This window comes from Neopsephotus bourkii, unplaced genomic scaffold (assembly GCF_033783945.1).
Source record: "Neopsephotus bourkii isolate Nb327-2 ecotype Australia unplaced genomic scaffold, CSIRO-AGI_Nbou_v1 NB_30, whole genome shotgun sequence".
Taxonomy (NCBI): Eukaryota; Metazoa; Chordata; class Aves; order Psittaciformes; family Psittacidae; genus Neopsephotus; species Neopsephotus bourkii.
The window spans coordinates 1,526,237-1,549,236 of NW_026900547.1; the positions used below are offsets into that span (position 1 = coordinate 1,526,237).

Sequence of the window (23,000 nt, forward strand, 5' to 3'; positions counted from 1 at the left end):
TTATTCCCTACTGAAGTTATATGAGAAAATGCATGAAAGACTCTAATTGTTCTTTCATCAATATTCAGCCATAGAAATTACTTGTAGCAAGTGTTTATTTAATTTGAGAATATTTCCTAAAGATTATGCCTATTAATTTTGAAATTTATTTTTAAGAATAAACTAGCAGTAATAACACTGTTTATAACAGTGTTGATATAAAGCTTGGCTCATATTCAGTTACTTTAAAAAACCATATTGTAAGAACAGCTATAAAAAAAGTTGTTTCAATCATTATCTAGATTCCTGTGGGCTAAGATAATGCCTTTTATGTTGCTAAATTTTCATTTATATTTGACAGGTGTAAAAAAAATTTCAAAAAAGTTTCTTAATGCAGGATACAAAAAGGAAGATTACAGTAAGGGTTCTCTGGTCAAACTAAAGTGCAAGGAAATGCATAGGCATGGAACCAGGGACGTGTGTCTTGGGAAATATATAAGGATGCTGCTCAGATATGTACAAATGGGATCAGGAGAGAGCACAGTTGGAGCTGAGTTTGGCAAGGAATGCAAAGAATAATTGGAGCTTCTGCAGGTATGTTAGAAAAGGAAGGTTAAAGAAAATGTACACACACACATGAACACACGTGCTGATAAATAAGAGGAGAACTAATACACATAGAGAAGACCGAGGTACTCAATAGTTTTTTTTTTGCCTCAGTTTTAATGGTAAACACTCTTCCTACATCTTTCAGCTCCCTGAACTTAAACACAGGTTCAGATTCAAGAACACCTGAGGAACCTGACCATACAGCAGTATATGGAACTCAGTGAATGCATCCCAAGGCCCTGATGGAACTGGTTTATGTAGTTGCCAAGCGACTCTCAAGCATATTTAAAAAGTCATGGTGGTCAGGTAAAAACCCCAGTGACTGCAGAAAAGGGAATGTTGCACCCTTTTAAAAACTGCAATAAGGAAGATCCTGGGAGCTACTGACCTGTAAGATTTAATTTAATTGAAATTTTCAAAAAGTTACTCAAATCTCAAGACTTACGGTTTTTAAGATGGCTTTGAAGTGAACACAAGATAACCTGAATGGAAACAGGCTGAACCGGTGAAACAATGATGCCCTTGACAAAAGATACCAGTGAAAGTACTCTTATTTATGATTAAATGTCAGATATTTTTTGTATTTTCTGGAAAGAAATAAGGGTCAGACAAAATGACATTCTCTTGGTACTTTTCGTGGAAAGCATAACGAAATTTTGCACAGAACAAAAGGTAAAATTCACAATTCAGAAAGATGTCAGCTTTCATCTTAATTTGGAGCTATTGCCTTTTTTCTTAACCTCCCTGTAAAGAGTGGAAATTTCAACTTAAGCAAAAATTTCTAAGTTAGCACAGTGGTGTAGTATTTCACATTTTCCCATGGAAAAAATTAAAGGATTAACAGAAAGAGATTTAGCAAGTGGATCACCAGGACTAGGGCACTGTTGCTCCCCACTGAGCACTGGGAGATGCAATGGCTGAACTGTGAAATGTTGCAACTCTATGGCTGTATAGCATATTGCACCTAGTGAAAATAAATGTATATCCCTTGCACAGTAATTAAAAATACGTTGCTCTCACCACCACCACTTAACTGACACTGTGATGAAGGCTGGTTTATGCTCTGCAGAGATAGACTTGTAATTAGCAGCCTTATTCAAGCATTGAAATTTTGGTCTTGGTTACAGATGAATTAAGTTTTCACAGGCTGAGGTTTTTTTGTCTTTTTAGTTGTAGATGTATTGTTGGCTTTGTTTTATAACCTGAGAGAGGATACATTTGTGCGCCGAATTTTCTTCCTGTATGTCATTACTTTGTACAGAAAATCCTCCTCTGTCAAAAGCTAAGTAGATTGGGAATATGTGTGTTATTTGGAGTAAAACTCAATGAACTTGCTTACAATATGGGGTATGACAGAGTCAAGAGTGAAGTTGGATTGCCTGAATTAAATCCTAAATTTTAGGCTTGAGGATACCCTTTCTTTGTTTAACTCCAGTGGCTCAAGTGAGGAATTTGAAAGCAGAAAATGCAAGATCTGACATACTCCTTGAATTCCAGTGCCCTGCCCAAGTTACTGTGCTGTGGCACGCATATTCTTTTTAAAGACAAGACAAAATGATGCAAGGTCTGCTGCTCTCTAGAGAGAGAATGCTGCTCCATCTGAGCAGCATGACCCAACTGGACCTTAGCACTTTCAAGTACATTTGTTTTGGGAAGAGGATTGGCCCTACAGTTTAAACACTAAATAGAACTTAATTACCATTAATAACAGAATGACTAAATCTAAAATGCCAATTTTAAAATCTTGTAAAATCACTAGTTATTTTTAGCACATAGCTGTTCTACAGCATTAATGGATTTTATAGTCTTAATATTTCTAACACAGTGCTGCAGTGGTACACAGAAGTGGTGTCTTATGCAATTGGATTTCTGCCAGTCCACAGACCTGTTGCCATTGTTTCCCATAGAAACAAAACATAACAGTATAAATATGAATAGGAGAGAAGATGATTATAGGAGTGACTCACGTTAGCTTACAACTTTGAAAAAGACATTTTGGGCAAGCCTTAAACTGTCAAGGTTCTCTTACAAAGGTCTGATGCCAAACATGCAATTTCAGTGAAGAGGAATGTATGAAATGTCTTGTCCAGAGGTTGACTTCAAGTATGTTCTACTTCACATGACTGTTCAGACCTGATCTGAACATAAAAAATTAAAATAAATTAAATAAGATTACAAGTCCTTTACAGAAGAATCTATTTCATTTGCTATAGAAAACTAATGTAAAATCCTATGTTCTCAATGTGTGAATTAAATTTTGCCTGACTTGAGGATGCTTTTGAATATAAATTTGGCCAACAGGAGAAATGATCATCCAAAATGAACAAGCTTTTTCTGTTTATTAGAAGCATCAAATTATATGGTGAAAGTGTTTAAATAAGTGTAGATGACAGCAGTGTTGTCACATTTGAAGGCAGAGAAATAGGCACTAATGTAATGTAACTAATATAAAATAACTAATGTAATTATTAGAGGAGAAAGAATTCTCAAGGAGATTTTTTTTTTGAAGATTTAGCCTAATTCCACAGATCTTGAATGTTGTCTTGTGAAAATTTTGTTTCTCATGACTTTATGATTATAGAAATTACCACCTTGGGAATAGGTAATTGTTACCTTTGCCTTAAATAAATTCTGTGATCAAATTATGAAATATCCTGGAGCCTGTCAGTCTCTTCAGGCATTAAAGCACTGATGTTAACTTCAAGTCATGTTAAACACACATAGTTTTGCCAAGCATTCCTTCCAGAAAGTGTTTCTAAAGCATGTTCCAGTTGAAGTTCATGTATAGCAGGATCCATAAATATCTTTGCAAACAGTTAGGTGATTTCACCTACTTTTCAAATTATCCTAACAGGAAGTGAAAGGAGGTCCGAATCACTATGGAAGAGACACATTTTATATTGGGCTTTTTTCATATATTTTGCAGCTCTTCGAGACGCTGGAAAACAGTCAATCAACAGTGACTGGAAGATAGAGCATTCGGGAACATTCAATATTGCTGGGACCACCGTCCATTACGTTCGGAGAGGTCTCTGGGAGAAAATATCAGCCAAAGGTCCCACAACATCACCTTTACATTTACTGGTACGACAATATGGATTGGGTTTTTTTACCCAATTCCTATTATATAGCATAATAACTAATTTTTTTCCAGTCTCCTGAAGATAATGAGATCTGCATATGCTTATATACATGTATACACGTGCTTATATACATATAGATCTGTTAACCTACTTCCTAAAGAATGCATTTAAGTCCAAGAATAATCCTTGCATTGTTGAGGCAGGATGGAAGGTCTCACCGTTCCTACAAACGTCATAAAAAGCTGATGTGCTTAAGGAAAGAGATTCAAATTAATATCAAATGGTTTTCATCTTGGCTCATTATTGCACAGCATTGACATTGTATTGCAATCACCAAGTTCTCCATGAAAAAGGAGGGGTTTGATGTGTTTCAGTGTAGAGGATGAAGAGTTGATAGCCACCAAAAGGAAAGAGGGAGACATGATGAGGAAGTATTTCACAATTAAAAATCTATCAGATGGAGTAAGTTGACTGGTATATCTAAGAGTTTTAAATCTGATGCATCTGAAAGGTCTCCTCCATTTAAGAGCACTGAATTCACAGGACATAATTGTCCTTCAGATATCTGGTGAATTTTGTTTGCTTATTTTTTTACCTTTATGTTAAGTTAAATAATTTTCCCTTTGTCTTGCTTTGGATACTGTCTTTAATTTCTTCTATGAAATCCATTAGGAGATTGAAAGGCATTAAGTCATTATATCATTATATCACATTTTTCAAGATTATCTCCTCAGTTTGTCTTCCACAGTGTCTATGTACATAGGTAAGTTTTCCTTCTCTGTGTCTTGCAGGTGCTGCTCTTCCATGACCAGAGCTATGGTCTACACTATGAGTATACAATTCCACTGGATCCTCTTCCTGAGAATCAGAGCTCTAAAGTACCGGAGCCTCTTTTCATGTGGACTCATTCTGGCTGGGAGGACTGTGATGCTGTATGTGGAGGAGGTAAAATAAAAGAAAAAATGTGCTAAAGCGCACACGTATGTATAAAAAAAAATTAAAAAAAATTACATATATAAACAATGTGCATGTATATACAGAATACATATACATGTGTGTATACAATATGCATATGTAAATGTATATATACTCTGTGTGTATTCATGTGTCTCTCAAACACATGGCATATTAACGCTTAAGGATCTGATGGCCAATGCTGTATATTTCATAGTAATATCTTTATTGTAGCTTGTATGATTCCATACAGTGGTGGACATACTTCAGTCTCATGCTTCATTGTTATATTAAAAGAATAATGATAACCTTAGGAAAAGATTCAAACTAAATAAAGTAAGTAGAAAAAGATGCTACTGAAGGAGCAAAACCTAGATCAGCAAAGCAAATTCAGGACACAGTTTCCAAGAAGAAATACAAGTGCAAGAGCTAGAACACGAATAGAAAGTTCATATGCATTCCACTCTGTATTTGGAACTTTTGAAGATAAATGATCTGTAAAAGACATTTCAAACTACACAAAAGCTCAACCCAGTCTCAGATCAAATATGTACAGTTAGTAACATGAGTTGAAGATGATCCAGAAACATATGGAACAAATATTACAACAGCAGATATTAGTATGCTGATGTGATATTTTTCCTATGTTTATGTTTATAACCATAAAAAATGTGAATTTGGAAGAACAGAATACAGTTATAAAAACAAATATTGGAACATGAACAGCACTGCTGTAACAAAATCCTTTAAAAGTGCTGTTTATAAAATGATTATTCAGATAGATAATTGCTCTGAAAAAACACTTCAGAGTTTTTTAAATTAATGCAGCCTATAGAGATCTCTTTATACCTTGTGCAATCAGTCGCACTTACACTGTGAATACTGTATTGACTTTTGATACCTGTCATTCCTGCTTATGACCTTGACAGTCACGGTTGCTCTGATGAGACATTCTGAACACTGCTGTGCACCTTGTGATTGAATAAGAGGGCCTGGAAATGCTTTACTTTCTCATAACAGCAGCTTAAAGAACACAGTGTTCTAGCTCCTTTGACTCTGTGAACAATCCTAGTGTCATGACAGATTACTGTAGTTTCCATAAACACGCTTTTTGTGGTTTGGTAAGAAAGCTTCTTCCCTGAAGGTATTTTGTACGTGGTGCTAATAGCATCCTCTGTTTCTTAGTAGTGCGTTCCTATTCACTTGGAATATTCATGCTTTTTACAGTTTCCTGAAGTTTTTTTAGAGTAATTTTAATGCTACCACAGTCTCTCATTATTGCCCTAAATATTTCTGAAGTTACCTATCATCTGGAAAAAACTTAAAATTCAGCATGTTGGTAATTTATTCTACACTAATGCTTAAATAAATATCTAAGTGTTTTAATGTAATGCTTATCATATTTTTCTGTTGTAGCTGGCCATTTTATGTTAATGTCTAAAATAGCTGAGTTAATACAAAATTCCATAAGAGGAATTTTTACTGCAAATATTGTGAAATAGAAAGGAAAAATTTTTCTCACTTTAAACAAAAGCATTTTAACTGTTTTAACTCTTAGCTTAAATATGAAGCAATAATGAAATTTAAATGCTTCAGCTTGTACCCTGTGCAAATATTTGTGATTCAATTTTTAACATCAATGTTTTGATGAATCTAATTAAATAATATTACTAAATAATATTAGTTCTGCTTAAAGTGTATGTCAGGATGAAACTACTGATGAAGCCATGAAACCATGATGAAACCATGCATGTGACTTCATGCATGTTTATGAATGTAACTAGCATGCAACCTCCTGTGTTGCGGAAAAGTTTTTTGTGGGCGAGAGAATAGGAATACATAGCTGTATTATGTAAATGCAGGAAGAATTGTCAAACATTTCAGATGCTGTATATAATAGATTAGTTGCATGTGCTGTCAAATACACAAGCGCCATGTAAAATGTCAGCTCGGGTCACGCACATAATGCGCATTTGTAACTTAAAAGTTCCATCCACAGGCACATTTCTGACCGCTGGTGAACGTTGCGTGCTGGATTCTGCCCTGCTCCTGCACGCACCCTCTCTGTTGGTAAACTTCCAGATACAAACAGTGTCAAAACATAACTGAAGGAACAACTAATTGAAGTCTTTAATACAAAGAGTGCTAGTTTTCTAAGAATTATGCTGCAGTCTGATTGCAAGTTATTGCTTGTGGTAGTAGTACTGCTTACATTAAAACTCTGCTTTATGACACTTCCAGCTTCAAGAGACACTGGGCTCCAACCCATGCATCAGGGCAAGGTTTCTGTACAGAACATGCTCTAGGTCTCTGCAGGCAGCACCTAACTTCCTAAATGATTACCCTACAGATCAGGTCAGTTGTGTGGCCTCTTTGGTTCGTGGGGAATAGTGCAGACTCCTTACTGAAGGCTGCATGTGCTGAATTCCTTCAGCTGAGTACCAGCCAGCCTAACAGTGTGCTGCTAAACCAGGCAGTACTACTAAGCTCAGCAAGATGGAGCATCAGGACCTGCCATTCATTTCCTCATTTTATATATTAAACACCATACTTTTCTATGTAATTTTTCTGCAAACTTTTCTCAGTGCTGGGGTCTCAGTGATTAAGAAAGGAACAATTATTCCAGTAAGACTTAAGGGTTCGGCCTATGACTAGTTACATGAATAAAGAAGGAAAACTGTTGACTGTAGTGTGTAAAGACCGGATTAGAAAATCACCTTGTTCACTACAAACTTTAATATGTCTCTTAGGCTCCCTACTAGCTTTCGTTTTCTTGTACAGGTTTTACAGTTCTTTTAGCCAAACTGTACATAAATTAGCTTTAACTGATAAATATACCTTTGTCCTTTTTTTAATGAAGTTGCATGTTCCTGGTTTCCCCACATATGTGCTTCATTTTAAACTAGGTGAAAGAAAGACAACAGTCTCTTGCACAAAGATTATGAACAAGAATATCAGCCTTGTGGACAATAAAAAGTGCAAATATTTAACAAAGCCTGAACCGCAGATCCGCAGGTGCAATGAGCAGCCATGCCAGACCAGGTAACATTGTTTTGAATAAATTAAACTGTGATATCTAGGTATAAAAATCTTAGGAGCTAAGAGACATGACTGACTCTGGCAATTAATATGTATATACATGCATCCAAAAGGTTATAATGCAAACTGTAGGGAAAACGGAAACATTGGCTACTGTTTGCCCTGAGTTTTAATGGAAGAGATCCCTTAAGCACCATGCTTACATAAATTCTTACTCAATAAAGCAACTCTTTACTTTCTTGAGGAAATGTTCTCACACACTGATGTGTACTATGAAATTTAAATTTAAATGCTGTTTATATAAAGGTGGATTTAATCCCTTGCTTTTAATTAATGTTATATTTTAGGGTTTTGTTCAGTCAAGGCTTCTGTCCTTTAAAAGCTGTCAGTAAGCTTTTGGTGCACCAAGTAGTAAATAAATAAATAAATAAATATTAATTGGCTATTCTACACTGATGCGACTTTAAGCCTAGAGCAACTTCCACTCAGTTTCGCCTTCTTCCCCCTGCGCCCTTCGCTATATGAATCAGTAGGTAGAACTAGACTCTTGATGGTGGATTAGTGGAAGAAGCAGAAGGAGCTTTCTTTCTCTGAACTTACCTCCAGGAGGCAAGTCTAGCATGTAGCCTTTGCCCTGCAATGCCCACCTCATTTGGTCTCTCTGCAGCAAAGCTAGCAGCCTGCTCCATGTACTGGCTGGCCAGGCTGGAACAGTGACCAGTTTCAGTTTGCCATCCTGTTTCCATATGGCACCTAAGAATTATGGCTAAGGAAGTCCCCAAGAATTGTGTGGTCTTTGTTAAAGTATCTGCCACCTTTCAAGGTGGGGGGGGTCAGCAAGCAGTAGATGGCTAGCATCCCCAGGAATAACTGGGATAGGTCTACTGCAGTCATCTGAAGGACTTGTACATGGCATTTTTAAAGAAAACAGTGCAAACTAAATAAAATGCAAATATTGTTGAGGAAGTTATAGAAAATGAACCAGAAGACAGCTTTCTTCAAAACAGTAAAATACTGAAATTGCTAAAATGCAAGGTATGATACATTTTAAGTAAGACCAAACCACTGAGGTTTGGAATTCCTCAGACTTGGGCATTACACTTTGGAGGGATTGTTTGTATTTCATTATATACATACTTAAGGAGATCTTTATTTTATTTTATTTTATCTTATTTAATTTTATTTTATTTTTATTTATTTAACATCACTGTGCACTTAATGGATAGAAATGGAATAGTCTAGATATTTTTCTGAGGCATTGCCAACTATAAATTTTCAGTGTTCTTTACACTTTCGAGATTATTAAATGAAACATTTAAATGTTGCTAATTGCTTTGCTGAGAAATGTAAAAAGGCATCATAACCCTTAAAATATGTCCAATTTTAGTACAGTGTTAATGATTAATACAAAGCAAAATATTGTTAGCTTTCAGTAGAAATTAACTAAAGCATATGCTTGCATAACTAGTTGTTTGTTATTTGCACTTCAAGAAGTATCTTAAACTCTGTTGAATTATCTTGACAGGCTATGATTTGTAAATTATATCTCTGGACTGATAATAAAAATAATCTTAGCTAAATGTTTTATTTTCTTACAACAAATGTGTGACAGAAGGTTGGATCAGGTTAATGAAATTTCAGTTTCCTAAAAAACTTTTCCTTGCAATCAATGTCTCCTGGGACATGCTTGTGTACTGCATCACTGGCAGAGCTGTTTGATTTTTAAGGGCATGTGGACTTAGTCTGGAGATTCAGAACATTTGGGGAAAATTATATTCTGGAAAGACTGCTCTCCAGGTACGTAGGCTCTGCCAAGTGGCATCAGCCTTCTTTGCTTCTGTGATTTAAACCACAGAATCTGAGTTAGGCCTGACCCTGAAGAACATAACGAAATCTGAGCTTTTATACTTCCTCCAGAAGTATAAAATGAGCAACGAGCCTTTCACACAGGATTGATTCTGTCTTGCAGTTGAGTATCTTCAAAGAATGCTGGACTTTACATGGATAGCATGTAACAGTCAGGCCAATAAGTGATCTGTCATCTTTAAAATGTACGTTGTGTTCTGTATTTCTTTGCAGATGGATGATGACAGAATGGACTCCATGTTCAAGGACCTGTGGAAAAGGGATCCAGAACAGACAAGTAGCCTGCACACAGCAACTCAGAAATGGGACCCTGATAAGAGCTAGGGAGAGGGACTGCCTTGGACCAAAGCCCGCTTCTGCACAGCGCTGTGAAGGCCAGGACTGCATGACTGTGTGGGAGGCAGGAGTGTGGTCTGAGGTGCTGCATTTATTTATACAAATAGTCCATAATGATTATTTCTGCCTTACTGGTTTTTGGGAAAATGATTTTTTCAGTGACAAGTGGCACAGGTCAGCCTGATTATTTTCATGGTCCACATGCAGTGATGTAGAAAAGGGATTAGGACTAGGAAAGCCAGCCATGTGGAACTACTACATTTTACCTAGTTAATGTCCTGGAACAGTTTCTTTTGGCCAGTTTTCAAGCACATATCATCATGTATCTCCTGATTCTATTAGTAGGTAACTAAGGGTAAATGGAATTAACACCATCACATATCAGCTACAAGACCTTGGGTTCAGAGTAGAAACATCGCTTGACATACTTTTGTGCCAAGGGATGTTGGTCAGCAAATGGTTGCTGCCATTCTGCTTCAGAGAAGCTATGAGGGGAGCCTTCCTCTCTCTTCTCACCTTTTTCCAAGAACACCACAAACAGTGGGCAAAAGGGCTTGCAAATGACACAATTTTGCATACATTACATCCTGAAGCACTGCTTTAGAATGTAATTGTTATTCAAAAGGCTTCATTTATTTAAGATCTTTTAATGTGCATCTTCATTTGGGTTTCTTCCTCTTCTTAAAAGCTATACTACTTCTAAAAGTAATTGACTGTGGAGAAAGAAGGGTTTTGTTATCACTTCCATCTGGGCAAGCTGAATGGGTTATTTAAAGCTTCTCTCTCCATCTGAAGAGCAAAGGCAATTCTGAATGCCACCCATACCAGAAGCTGAGCTATGGATCCCTTCAGGTTGAAAATACAAACAGCAGCTTCTGAACGTGGATGCAGGCGCTTCTTTGAGGTCCCCTACTCACCAGCATCCCTTAATCCCCAAACAAGAAAGAACAGAAACACAGGGAGTGTTTCCAAAGACAAAACGCAGATGCTAAGGTAGAGATAAGAGAAGTATATAGCAGCAGTTCCTGGTTTGGTATGCAGATGTCTATAATGCAAGGACTGTTTGTGAGAAGAATGGTATTCACTTTCAGAGGTGTGAGAAAGAAACCCAGATTGTTTAGTTGGTTTGTTTTATTTAAGAGATGAGAAATAAGTGAGCATGTTTCTGTTGGAAGCAATAAATATATTTTGAAGAGTGAGGTGTTTCCCATGGCCATTCCTACTATCACTATTATATTGGAAGCTGGCCATTACTGCTTCCTGCAGTTATAATCAGCTTGGCAAAGGAGAGTTTTAATCTGCAAGCAGTGGGATGATCAAAAGCAGTGATAATGTTTTCAGAAGGAAATGGCATAATTTTTGGCAGAGTAAGTGGGAATGGTGGAAAAAACATAGATTATGATCTGTGCAACTCAAAGAGAGTTTTCACATGCTGCATATGTAGCTTTGAATTTTCAGATTCAGTCTGGATACTTGCACAGTTTTAGAATATTTGCTTTTCTGGTTTAACGTTTTTCCCTCCCCAAAAAGGACTCTTGGACACTACCAGAATTTTTCTGATGTTGCTTCATATCTTATTCATGTGAATATTATGTAGATTTTCTTTCATTACACTTCCTTTCATTTCTAGAACAAAGATTGCCTAATGTTTTCAGTATAATAGCTTGCATTCACTTCATCATAACTTTTCAGATGTTTTCTTATCCAAAAGCTTAGGTTTTCCTCAGGCAAATAATTTTTTATCTAATTATGTGTTTTTAGCTGAAAATGCAACCATTTTCTTTCTGCCCCATAATGAATTTTTGTTCATTTGTTAATTTGTAACAAATCCAGTGTCTATGGAATTGAATATTAGAAGGCAGGAAATCGCTGAAGCCTTGAAATATTTATGTTAGCCTGGCAGAGGTCATTAGAAGGGAATAAAATGTGATAACTATGACTTTTGTGGAAATCTGAAAAACATCTTTTTCCAACAGTGCTCTGTAAAGTGTGGTAAGGGAGTACGGCATCGAACTGTGAGGTGCACCAATCCCCGCAAGAAATGTGTTTTGTCCACAAGACCTAAAGAAGCAGAGGACTGTGAAGACTATTCCAAATGCTTTATCTGGAGAATGGGAGACTGGTCTAAGGTGAGGCATTCTTGATACTAGTGCCCCAAGGCATAATATGTTTTTCAAGCCAAATTCTTTGTAAGAATTGCTTTTATCAGAAGTGTAGGAGTCTCCAGCTGAGAGAACAATAAGGCTACAACAAAAAAACATCAAAAAATAACCCAAACTACCTAAAACAGGTGGTCACACTGAGACCACAGTATAAATCGAAACCAGAAATAAGAAGAAAGTATGAGATGAATCTTCAGTATCACAAAAGTCTGGTATATAACTGTTGTCAGTAGGCAGGTAAGCAGCTTCAGAAACTGTAGCTCACTTCAACATCCGTTTGCACATTTCATTAATTTGTGTTTGCAAAATTTATTTGTCTTTCCAATAAGTTGCACACTCCAGCTTTATAAAGAAGCACCTTTAGCCTATTAAATTTCCACACAGAGCATTTAATATTTAGGAAGCATCTATTATTGTCTGTTCTGAACACTTGATGTAGCTGTCAGTACATTATTTCTTTGGAATACAGGTCTTGATTTCAGTGAGGTATATAAGCACAGGACAAAGTGTAACAGAAAACAGTGGTTAGATCTGTAATTGAGTGTGTTCTAGGTTGAAGATCTGGTGCAGTTTTGAATATTCAAAACATGCTGTAATACTGAAATTGAACCTTGTCAAGGTTTTCTCTTGCGATATTACAGACCACACTTCAGCAGAGAGTCTGTAATATTTTTTTTTTTTCTTTCCTTGCTTCTCTTCATGACTGTGCACACAACTGCTTTCAGGCTATAACATTATTGCAGCAGTTTTTAACTTGCTTGTATGGAGAAGTATTTAATGTATTTTTAGTTGTCTTTCATGTGAGGTAACAGCTGGAAACAAGGACTAAAGCCAGCAGTGTATGGCTAGCCAGCCTTCCAAGAACTAGCTGCAAGTACTCTGTGGGCAAGTAGTGTTTCATAGAATTCTGCTTGGGAGCTCCCATTTTGTGATGATAGGGTACAAACTGTCACTATCACATTACTATTTATTCCATTCCTTTTTTCAATTTTAAAGGATAAAGGTTAATGTAGCATGATTTGGATTTTTTTCTTGTAGTGGTGATAATTTTAAATATTTGAAAATGTTTTGAAACAGCTTCTCAAAAACTAGAAGATAATCCCCATACCTTAGTTACTTCAAAAGCACAAAATAGTATAATCGTTATTTTTTAAAGCGAAAGAAGCAACTAACCTTCAGCAACAGGGTTATTTTTACAAGAAGATGTGTTTGGCAATAAGGTTTTTGTATACCACAGAACTGCAGTAAAAAACTTCCATCATTTAACACTAGTAGCAACAGGGAGCAGACTATGGAGAAATGACTATCTGCTTTCTTAGTTGAAGCAGTTAAATTAGGGGTGCTGAGGCTACGTGGGGATGCTTAGACAGTTACACCGTGCTCCCAGTACCCTCTGAAGAAAAGATCTTTATCCTCTATCTCATATATTTTTCACAAACATCCATGTCATAGATGAATGTACAAGGACTTACTTCTTCCTGTTTAAAATTTACTGACATCTTGTTAGTTCTGCTTTCTTCCCACAGTTAAAGCTGTAACGCTGTCACCAAAATTGTACTTTAAACTTGAAAATTAGGAGATGAGGAAATAGTTTCACATGGAACTGACAAAATCTGCTGAACAGTTAACATACAGCCTGACTGTGAGTTGTGCAGCTGAGATTTTCCAAGATTTATACCAAAAAATATATACTTTAGTTTCTCTACAGAGACATAAGTTCAATTTAAAATGTAGTTGGATTTTTTTTTTCCTGTTGCTATTCTGTTCCATTGCTAGAGTACCTAGCAACATGAAGTCATGGCATACATGTTAATATGCCTGCAATGGGGGAAACAAATGGAAAACTCAGATAAATATTAATCTTCGCTCAATGTTTGTTTCTAACTCAGAAGTTCAGTGCAGCCTTCTGTGTTCACTGTTTTTACTCGGTAGGATTGTTCTTGACATTGACAGAAGGCTGTTCCTTTGAGGAGAGCCAAGTTCACCCAAGCTAATGCCAAGAGTTGGCTTGAAGAAATTAGATGACATCTTTCACACATTGAATCAAGAGCCGTAATGTGATCCTTTATTAGCTATGCTGCTCCCCTTGAACTCCTAAGGCATAATTTTAAATGAAGCTTAAATAGCACTATTACTGAAAAATAACATTATTAATAATCATAGTAGTGCTTTAATGGAGTTAATTTGTTTTAGAGGTACAGTCACATAGAGATCAAATAATTCTTATGCTCAATGTTTTAACATTAATACCAAGATCAAATAAAATTTGGCCAAAATTGCAGCTCCAATAGTCAATAAATACATCAATCTTTTTAAAACCCTGATTAATTTAATAGTATGCTGTATAAGATGGCCTGTATGCTGCACTAAACTCCATAATAGCTCTTAAGTAAGTCAGCAATGTGGGTTAATATGCTGAACACTGCTGTTCTTAACATCACTTGGGCTCTTTTCCTGCCTTCATGAAGAAAATTAGTGTAATGAGAGAGTAAAGAATAAAGGCTCAAACTGAGCTTCTGAAGCCAGAACCTAGCAACATTACCAATTACATTATCTTTTCCCAGTGAATGCTATCCTTGGAATACCAAACTTAACAATGCACAGGTTATATTCAGATGAAGAAAGCTCATAGCTACTGTAGCACTGGTTAGGGTGAGGTGTAGCTCAGTCTTACTAGCAGCAGTGTCCTTTAGTAAGCTGCCCATTGCCATTCATTTCAAGGCTATGCCAGGATAGGGTCACACCCAAAGGAATTAATTATCTAAAGGTAAACAAGTAAGCAGGGGAGAAGTGAAATGAAATGCAAATGAACTTCGTGTTTACACATCAGTTCACAGAAGTTCACACCATTGTAGTAGTCACTCTCAAAAAAGACTTTAAATGTCAACAGCACAGAGTGGTTGAAAAACAGGACTACGGTACTATGCTTCATGTAGGAATTTTTTCATGGTTGCTTTTACTGCTACTATGTGGAATCTTCAGAACATCAGTGGAATAAATGAAACATGAGAGGCAGTATGAATTTTAGGAAGGGAGAATAATTTGGAAAGTAGGTTTTTAAAATATTAATTAAAAGCTTAAGCTTGATATGATATTATACCAGAAACTTTTTTGGAAAGATTCATCAGGGGACAGTAGGATCAAAATACTGTACAACAGAGTAGAATTTAGGAGCAGCCATTTGTAAGATAAAGTATAAAGTACGTGTATATGAGCCCAGAAAACATTCGGCTATGGAAGCTGGAAATGTAGTCAGTGGAAACTGAAGAATCAGCAGCAGTAGACTTTCTAAATAGTGTCTATGTACTAGACCGAAGATACAGAGTAGTCAAATACAGTATCTAGGATACTGGTCCCAGTGGTTCAGAAGATGTTCTCTTTGTATATAGCCTGAAGAAGTGAAAATGGGGAGCAAAGGTTAAACTGTTAATTTTTTTTCCAGTAAGTCTGAAAGGACATCTGAAACTACTTTCCAACTTAATTATTTGAGACAGTACATGCAAGTGCCCACTAGAAAACATGTGTCTATTGTTGGGGAACTCAGCTGTTCCCCAGCTGTGGGGGGGTAGACAGAATGAACCCAACAGGACACAGAGAGATGTCCCAGTTGAGTGGTACAAAAAGCAGCTATTAGTGACAAGGACTGTTCCTCTTCTGTCCCAACCAAAGAACATCTCAAAATTGACAGATTAAAAAAAAATATATATTATTTTTTGCCAGCGATTCAACAATATGGAACATTCAATCTTTAAACTGTGTCTTAAATATTTAAGCCACCCCTAAATTCCCATAGAAAAATGACTCAACTGCTTGCTACTCTTCAATTAAGAAAAGTAGAATTTGGTTAATATTAGTGTTCTTGACAAGATAATTAGCCTTGGTTTTATTCTTTGGATTCCCATTCAAAACTGGTAGCTTTTTCAGATTTCAGGAACAGAACAGTGCTGGCCATAACTAAAATATGACACTATTAGTAGATTTATGGACAAAGAAACTGTGTTATTTTTGTGAAATAATAGAAGTCAAAATAATACTGCCATCATGTTAATAACTTTTATATTGACTTAATTATACAGTTAGTTTCCAGCAAATGAGGTATGTCTTTGTTTCAGAATTAAAGTATGAACAAATCATATGGAAGATGTCAATATAATGAAATGAGAGTGGGTAGGATTTTGTACATTTCTAACCAATCCAATAATATTAACATAATTTGTTTCAGATAAAGGTGGGGTTTTTTTAGATCAATGTACTGTAGTATTTTGCCTGGAATCAATTAATTTCATGTTAGTTTCTATAAAGACAGAACAAGACCACTCTTAATAGTAGGTAAAAACATTAATAAGACTGGAAAGGATTTTAAAAATATCCAATTTTTACACACAGATTGTTGCACATAAATGGGAAATTCTGGTATCTGTACCACACCTAGATATACTGGGACATCTTTGCTGTTCTTTTGCTACAAGCCTCTTTAGGATAAGCAAAATTTTTGTGAATGGCAAACTGGAAATTGTACTTAAAAGCAGATCTGTACAATCACAGCCTTGTTGCACAATGTGCAGTATGCTGCAGGGTGCCATCTGAAAGAGTGGCATGGGGAAAGAGGAAATTCACTTACACAGCCTGTCTGAAAAAGAAATGGGTAATATCAATGAATTCAGGAACTGCATGAAATTGCTTTGGATTGTGCTGATTTTAAAGAGGTTTCCAGGGAGATGCATGCTAGTGTCACAGATCAGTAGTTAAAAGATTGACTGATTAACAGTTAAAGGAAGTCTATGAAATTCTAAAAGAAAAAGAGAGCTGAAATATACTGGAACAAGCAAGGATTTTCTTACTCCATGGAAGTAGAATTAAAATGATAAAAATGCTGCTAAAATAGATAACTGAGAACTTTATAAATAAATTATGCTTTCCAACAGTATCTCAGAACTAAATATTGTTAGTATGCAGTCATAGACTTTGAGCTTTTGGGCAGCTTTACAAATTTTATTGGTGCTCCCTCCATCCATAGCCTCTGTGGTTCTACCTACAGCCTGAAACCATAGCTTAAGTGCTGTTGGTTGCCTTCACAGTGTCTGCCACTCCTTGAAAGGTATGATTGACTGTTCTGGCTTACTGGTATGAGAAATCAGACTTCTGTGTCTAGTGAAGCAGAAATTGCTGTGTGAGTTGGTATGAATTTTGAAAACTTTTCACTATGCTATGTAGCCCATTTTATTTGAAGTTGAATAGACTGTAGGTATCCGTGCCCTACACATGATCGCTATTTTGCTGTTTTCTGCTCCTGACATCTAACTGTTCTTGCATTCTGTAATTACCTTCCATACTGGCAGTTTGTCCAGCTGTTTATTGAATTGGCAGATTTGGCAATCTGCCATTGCCCCCAAAAGATAGGTAGCTGTGATAGTTATTTTAGTAGTATTCTGCATTCAGAGACCCAGGGCATCCACTTTGCTTTTTGGTATGACACCTTTCTTTCCAGACAACTTACTCTTCCTACAGCCTTACTGAAAAGTGGTAGAGTGGGTGTTTGGTCTGGAAAGTGCTGGTACTGTCTGTTAGCATTAATGACCCTTTTAAACTCTGATGAACAGAGCCAAAATCTAGAGTCCAAAAACTGCATAAAGTGGACTTCCAAAATGCTAATTTGCAACTTTTTTTTTTTTTTTGTCAGTTTAAAAATAGTCTCTGACTATACACAGTGACATAAAAAAACTGAATGTCTAGGATGGTAACAAAATTGTTCAAGCATGTCTTCAGCTCCCAAATATTAAGCTGACATGTTTTCATGAAAAGTGAAATAATGCATAATTTGCAGGTAGATAAACAGTGCTTTACCAGTGAAATCTTTATTTTAACACCTACCACACAGCCATTACAATGCAGAACTTTATACCCAAGTAGCAGGATTTGTATCCTACAGTACTCTTCTGAATGAGGAGTAGTAGTAACACAGAGCATCCCGTAAGTGTCCTTGTTGCAACACTAATTCTTGCTAGTCAGGATTGATTTAGAAAGATTATTCTCAACAAAATTTTATAACATAGGGACTGTACTAATCATCAGAATTCCAGTGTCTCAAGTAGCTATGCTAAATTTATGTGTAAAAAATACCATCACATAACATCACCAAGTCCCCTGATACTTTAAACCAAATACTTTTTTTATCTTTTCAGTGTAGGCTTTTGCTGCATGTTCGTTATTCTAATTTCTGTCTTAATGTTTTGCCTTAGCTCAGTGATACACACCATGCAAATAATTCCATTGGTCTGTTCATGAAATGCCTAGATTTTTTTCTCTGATAACTGAAAAGTCATTCCAAAGCTGTTACTGTATTCAGGAAAATGTCCAGTGCTGAAAACTAATCCAATGAACATTTTTTTTGCCTGGTGTATCTCCATCTCTAAGATCACCTCTCTCTCTTTCCAAAATATTTTCCTCAGCATCTCTGATTGTACCGTCTTCCAAAATGTAACTCATTTAGCTGGTTCACTTGGGTTCTGTTAGAATTTATGTAATCCTTCTGCTTTATGGGATCTGATTTCTGTGTGATGGAAAACTTTTTTTCTTTCATGCATTTTTTTTTATCATATCTTTCATGCGGTTAATACAGATAATACTGCTTCAGGTGTTCATTCTTGTGATAAACTTGATCTTCTATGAAGTCCTCATTTTCTCACAAAAGTATTGGGGTTTTTTGTTATTTTGTTTTAATTTATGTAATTCTCACTTTTTACAAGTTTTAATAGCTTGTAACTAGTTACAAGCTGAAAATACTTTAAAAGTACAATTAATAGCTAATTCTTTAAGACTTTTTCAAAATAATTGTTTCAAATTAAAGACTGTGATTTCTGACTGGCAAGACAGAATCAGAATAACTACTTAACATTATTCTTTTACCAGTTTTAAAGACTTGCTGGCAGTATTCTGTATTTTTAAATACTCAGAGAAAGACTTTGTTTTCCACTTTATCTGTGCTGTTTCAGGCTGTTGTTCACAGATCTGCATTTAATCTCCAGAGTTTCCTTATCTAACCTTGAAACAAATACTTCCAATAACGTTGACATCAGAGTTCACATAAAAGCAATGATCATTCTTTGTGAAATTTATCATAGGATCACATCAACTGAGCTCAGCATTGTCTATCTCCTGGCCCTTTGACAGGTCTTTCAGGACAGTCACGCTTTTGAGTGATCTCATCATTCATAATGGAAGTGTTACACTTCAGTTTTCCTACTAATAAAGCAGTTAGAATTATTATCTGGAAATTCATTTTCTTCCACTGAATAATGTATTTAGACATTTTGAACAAATAATTACCTGGTGAAAGTTTTATAGATAGTTATAAGTTTGGGTTTGGTTTTTAGTGTGGGTTTTTTGTTTTTTTTTTTTACTTAATTTTCTCTGTTTTGCTTTTAAGGCTTTTTTTCAAAAACAGTGAGCTGTTATGTGGGATCACATGGGATACACTGATCTCAAAGTGGGGGAAAGGATCTTTGCACAGGAGATAGCAGGGCTCATTCATAGAGCTTTAAACCAGATTTGAAAGGGAAAAGGGATAAAACCAGGCTCACTAGAGATAAGCCTGAGGGGAGCATGTCAATGTTTGAGGGATGGTGAAGGACGAGGTCCTTCGGCCTGCAATCTCAGTGAAGGTAGGGGATAGAGATCTATACAGCAGCAAAGACACAAGGGTTATTGATGTGTCAGAAACTGTGGAAGCACCTGAGAATGGTCATGTGGGAATTAGGGCTTCTTCCCCAGAAAAATGGAAGGATCAGTAGCCCAGGTGAAGTTCATCTCTACCAATGCATGCCACGTAGGTAACAAACAAGAAGAGCTGGAAGGTATTGTGTCCAGGAGGTTCCTGGTGTGTGTGGAAGATAACTTCCCGACACAATTGGTGAGTGAGCCAGCTAGGGAAGGCGTCCTGCTGGACCTGGTGTTTGTAAACAGAGAAGGACTTATGGACGATGTGATTGTTGGGGGCTGACTTGGGCATAGCAGTCACGAAATCATGGTTTTCACTTCTCGGAGAAGAAAGGAGGCGGTCAGCAGAACTGCAACCTTGGACTTGCAGAGGGCAGACTTTGGCCTCTTCAGGAGCCTGTTTGACAGGCTTCCTTAGGAGGCAGTCCTGAAGGGCAAAAGAGTCCAGGAAATCTGGACATCCTTCAAAAACAAAATCTTAAAAGACACAGGAGCAGGCTGTCCCCATGTGCTGAAAGACGAGCCAACCGGCCGAGCTGAACAGAGAGATTTGGCTGGAACTCAGGGGAAAACATGAGAGTTTATGACCTTTGGAAGAAGGGGCAGGCAGTTCAGGAGGACTACAGGGATGTAAGGTTATTCAGGGAGAAAATTAGAAGGGCCAAAGACCAAGTAGAATTTAATCTGGCTATTGCCATGAAAGACAATAAAAACATTTCTTTAAATACAATAGCAACAAAAGGAGGGCTAAGGAGAAACTCCATCTTTTATTGCATGTGGGGGGAAACACAGTGAGAAAGGATGACAAAAAGACTTAGGTATTTGATGCCTTCTTTGCCTCAGCCTTTAGCAGTAAGACCAGACGTTCTTGGGACAGCCAGGCCCCTGAGCCAGAAGGCAGGGACAGGAGGCAGAATTAAACCCCTATAGTCCAAGGAGAAATGGTCAGCAAACCTGATACACCAATTAGACACACAGGTCTATGAGGCCAAACGAGATCCACCCTAGGGTATAGACAGAGCTGGTGGAAGTGGACACTGAGTCACTTCCAGTCACTTGGCAGCAGTCCTGGCTAACCAGGGAGCTCTCAGTTGACTGGAGTTAGTAAATGTGATGCCCATGTATGAGGACCAGAAGGATGATCCAGAGAGCTACAGGCCTGTCAGTCTGACCTTGGTGCTGGGGAAGATTATGGAGCAGATTGTAGTGAGTGCCATCACACACATGTACAGGACAACCAGGTGATCAAGCCAAGTCAGCACAGGGCACAGGCTTATGAAAGAAAGGTCCTGCTTGACTAACCTGATCTTCTATGACAAGGTAACCCACTTAGATGATGTAAAGACTGTGGATGTTGTCTACCTAGACTTCAGTAAAACTTTTGACCCTCTTTACCACAGCATTCTGGAGAAACTGGCTGCTTGTGGCTTCATGTACAGGTATAGAAACCTAACTGGATGGCCGAGCCCGAAGACTGGTACTGAATGGAATAAAATCCAGCTGGTAGCCAGTCACAAGGTCAATACTGGGCCAGTTCTGTTTAATATCTTTATCAATTATCTGATTGAGGAGATCAGGGGGACCCTCAGTAAGTTTGCGGATGACAGCAAGGTGAGTAGGAGTGTTGAACTGCTGGAGGACAGGAAGACTCTGCAGAGGTATCTGTACAGGCTGCATCGATGGGCAGTGGCCAATGGTATGAGGTTCAACAAGGCAAAGTGCAGGGTCCTGCACTTGGGCCACAACAACCCCATGCAATGATACAGGGTTGGGGAAGAGTGACTGGAAAGCTGGTTGGTGGAAAAGGACCTGGGAGTGATGACTAATGGAGCTGGAAGTGATCCAGCCTGTGCCCAGTCAGCCAAGAAGGCCTATGGCATCCTGGCCTGTATCAGCAATAGTGTGGCCAGCAGAGTTCATCCCTGCTGTGCTGTTCACTGGTGAGGCTGCACCTCAAATCTTGTGCTCGGTTCTGGGCCCCTGACTACAAGAAGGTGAAAGAGGTAAGATTAAGCTGAAAGAGGGTAAATTTTAATTAAAAAGGCTTTAAGCAACCTGGTCTAGTGGAATGTGTTCATGCCTATGGCAGGGGGATTGTAACTAGATGGTCTATAATGTCTCTTACAACCTATGCCATTCTATAATTTCCCATTGTCCTGTATCTTGTTACCTGGGAGAAGAGACCAACAGTCTCCTTAGTAGAACCTCTTTTCAGGGAGTTGTAGAGAGTGATAAGTTCTCCCATAAGCCGCCTTTGTTCTGTGCTAAACAGTCCTATTTCCCTTAGCCCTTTACCAGATTTGTTATTGTTCGTTGGACATGCTCCAGCACCTCAATGTCTTTCTTCATTATAGAATCATCATGGAATGGTTTGGGTTGGAAGGATCATCTAGTTCCAAGGAGGGACACCTCCCACTAGACCAGGCCTGGCCTTGAACACTTCCAGGGATGGGGCAGCCACAGCTTCTCTGGGCAACCTGTGCCAGTGTCTCACCACCTTCACAGGGAAGATTTTTTTCCTAATATCTAATATACATCTCCTCTCTTTCAGTTTAAAGCCATTTCCCCTTCTTCTGTCACTACATCCTCTTTTAAAAAGTCCTCCAGATTTCTTGTCTGCCCCCCTTAAGTACTAGAAGGCTGCTTTAAGGTCTCCCCTGAGCCTTCTCCAGGCTGAACAAGCCCAACACTTGATCCTGTCTTCATCTTCACGGCCTCAAGTTGCACTGAGGGAGGTTTAGATTGGATGTTAGGAGGAGTTTCTTCACCAAAAGGCTGTCAAGCATTGGAACAGGCTGCCCAGGGAAATGATGGAGTCACCATCTGTGGAGGTATTTAAAAGATGTGTAGATGTGGCATTTAGGGGCATGGTTTAGTGGTGGACATGGCATTGCCAGGTTAATGTTTGGGGTTGGTGATCTTAAAGGTCTTCTCCAACCTGAATTGATTCTATGACTCTATCATGGTATTTCATTGAAAAAAAAAAAAAAATGTCCTTAGGGTTCAGTTTCTTCACAAACTCACAACTTGTTGTTTGGGCCTTTTTAATATCTTTCATATCCATTTAGCTGAGTTACCTGCTATCACTTCAGATCTTCATGATTTAAAATTTGGTAGATATAGTGAAGAGAGGTAAATTCATTGTTAGGACTGAGCTCTATTATTTAAGAGTTCATCTTAAATCACTTATAAGAGTACTGGAAAAACTTGAGAGTGCATGGTGTTCTTTGAAGGCAAACTATTTTACGTGGTAGAA

General features: G+C 37.5%; 1 protein-coding gene across 2 annotated transcripts in view; it reads left to right on the plus strand.

Moving 5' to 3' along the window:
• The window catches only part of ADAMTS19 (ADAM metallopeptidase with thrombospondin type 1 motif 19), a 145,846-nt gene that overhangs the window by 109,836 nt on the left and 13,010 nt on the right, over window positions 1–23,000 (plus strand). For both annotated transcript variants that reach the window (XM_061378761.1, XM_061378849.1), the window contains exons 17-21: window positions 3,515–3,672; window positions 4,463–4,616; window positions 7,532–7,667; window positions 9,744–9,948; window positions 11,843–11,995. In XM_061378761.1, the coding sequence (XP_061234745.1) occupies window positions 3,515–3,672; window positions 4,463–4,616; window positions 7,532–7,667; window positions 9,744–9,948; window positions 11,843–11,995 (806 nt within the window). The remainder of the gene's footprint in view (window positions 1–3,514; window positions 3,673–4,462; window positions 4,617–7,531; window positions 7,668–9,743; window positions 9,949–11,842; window positions 11,996–23,000) is intronic.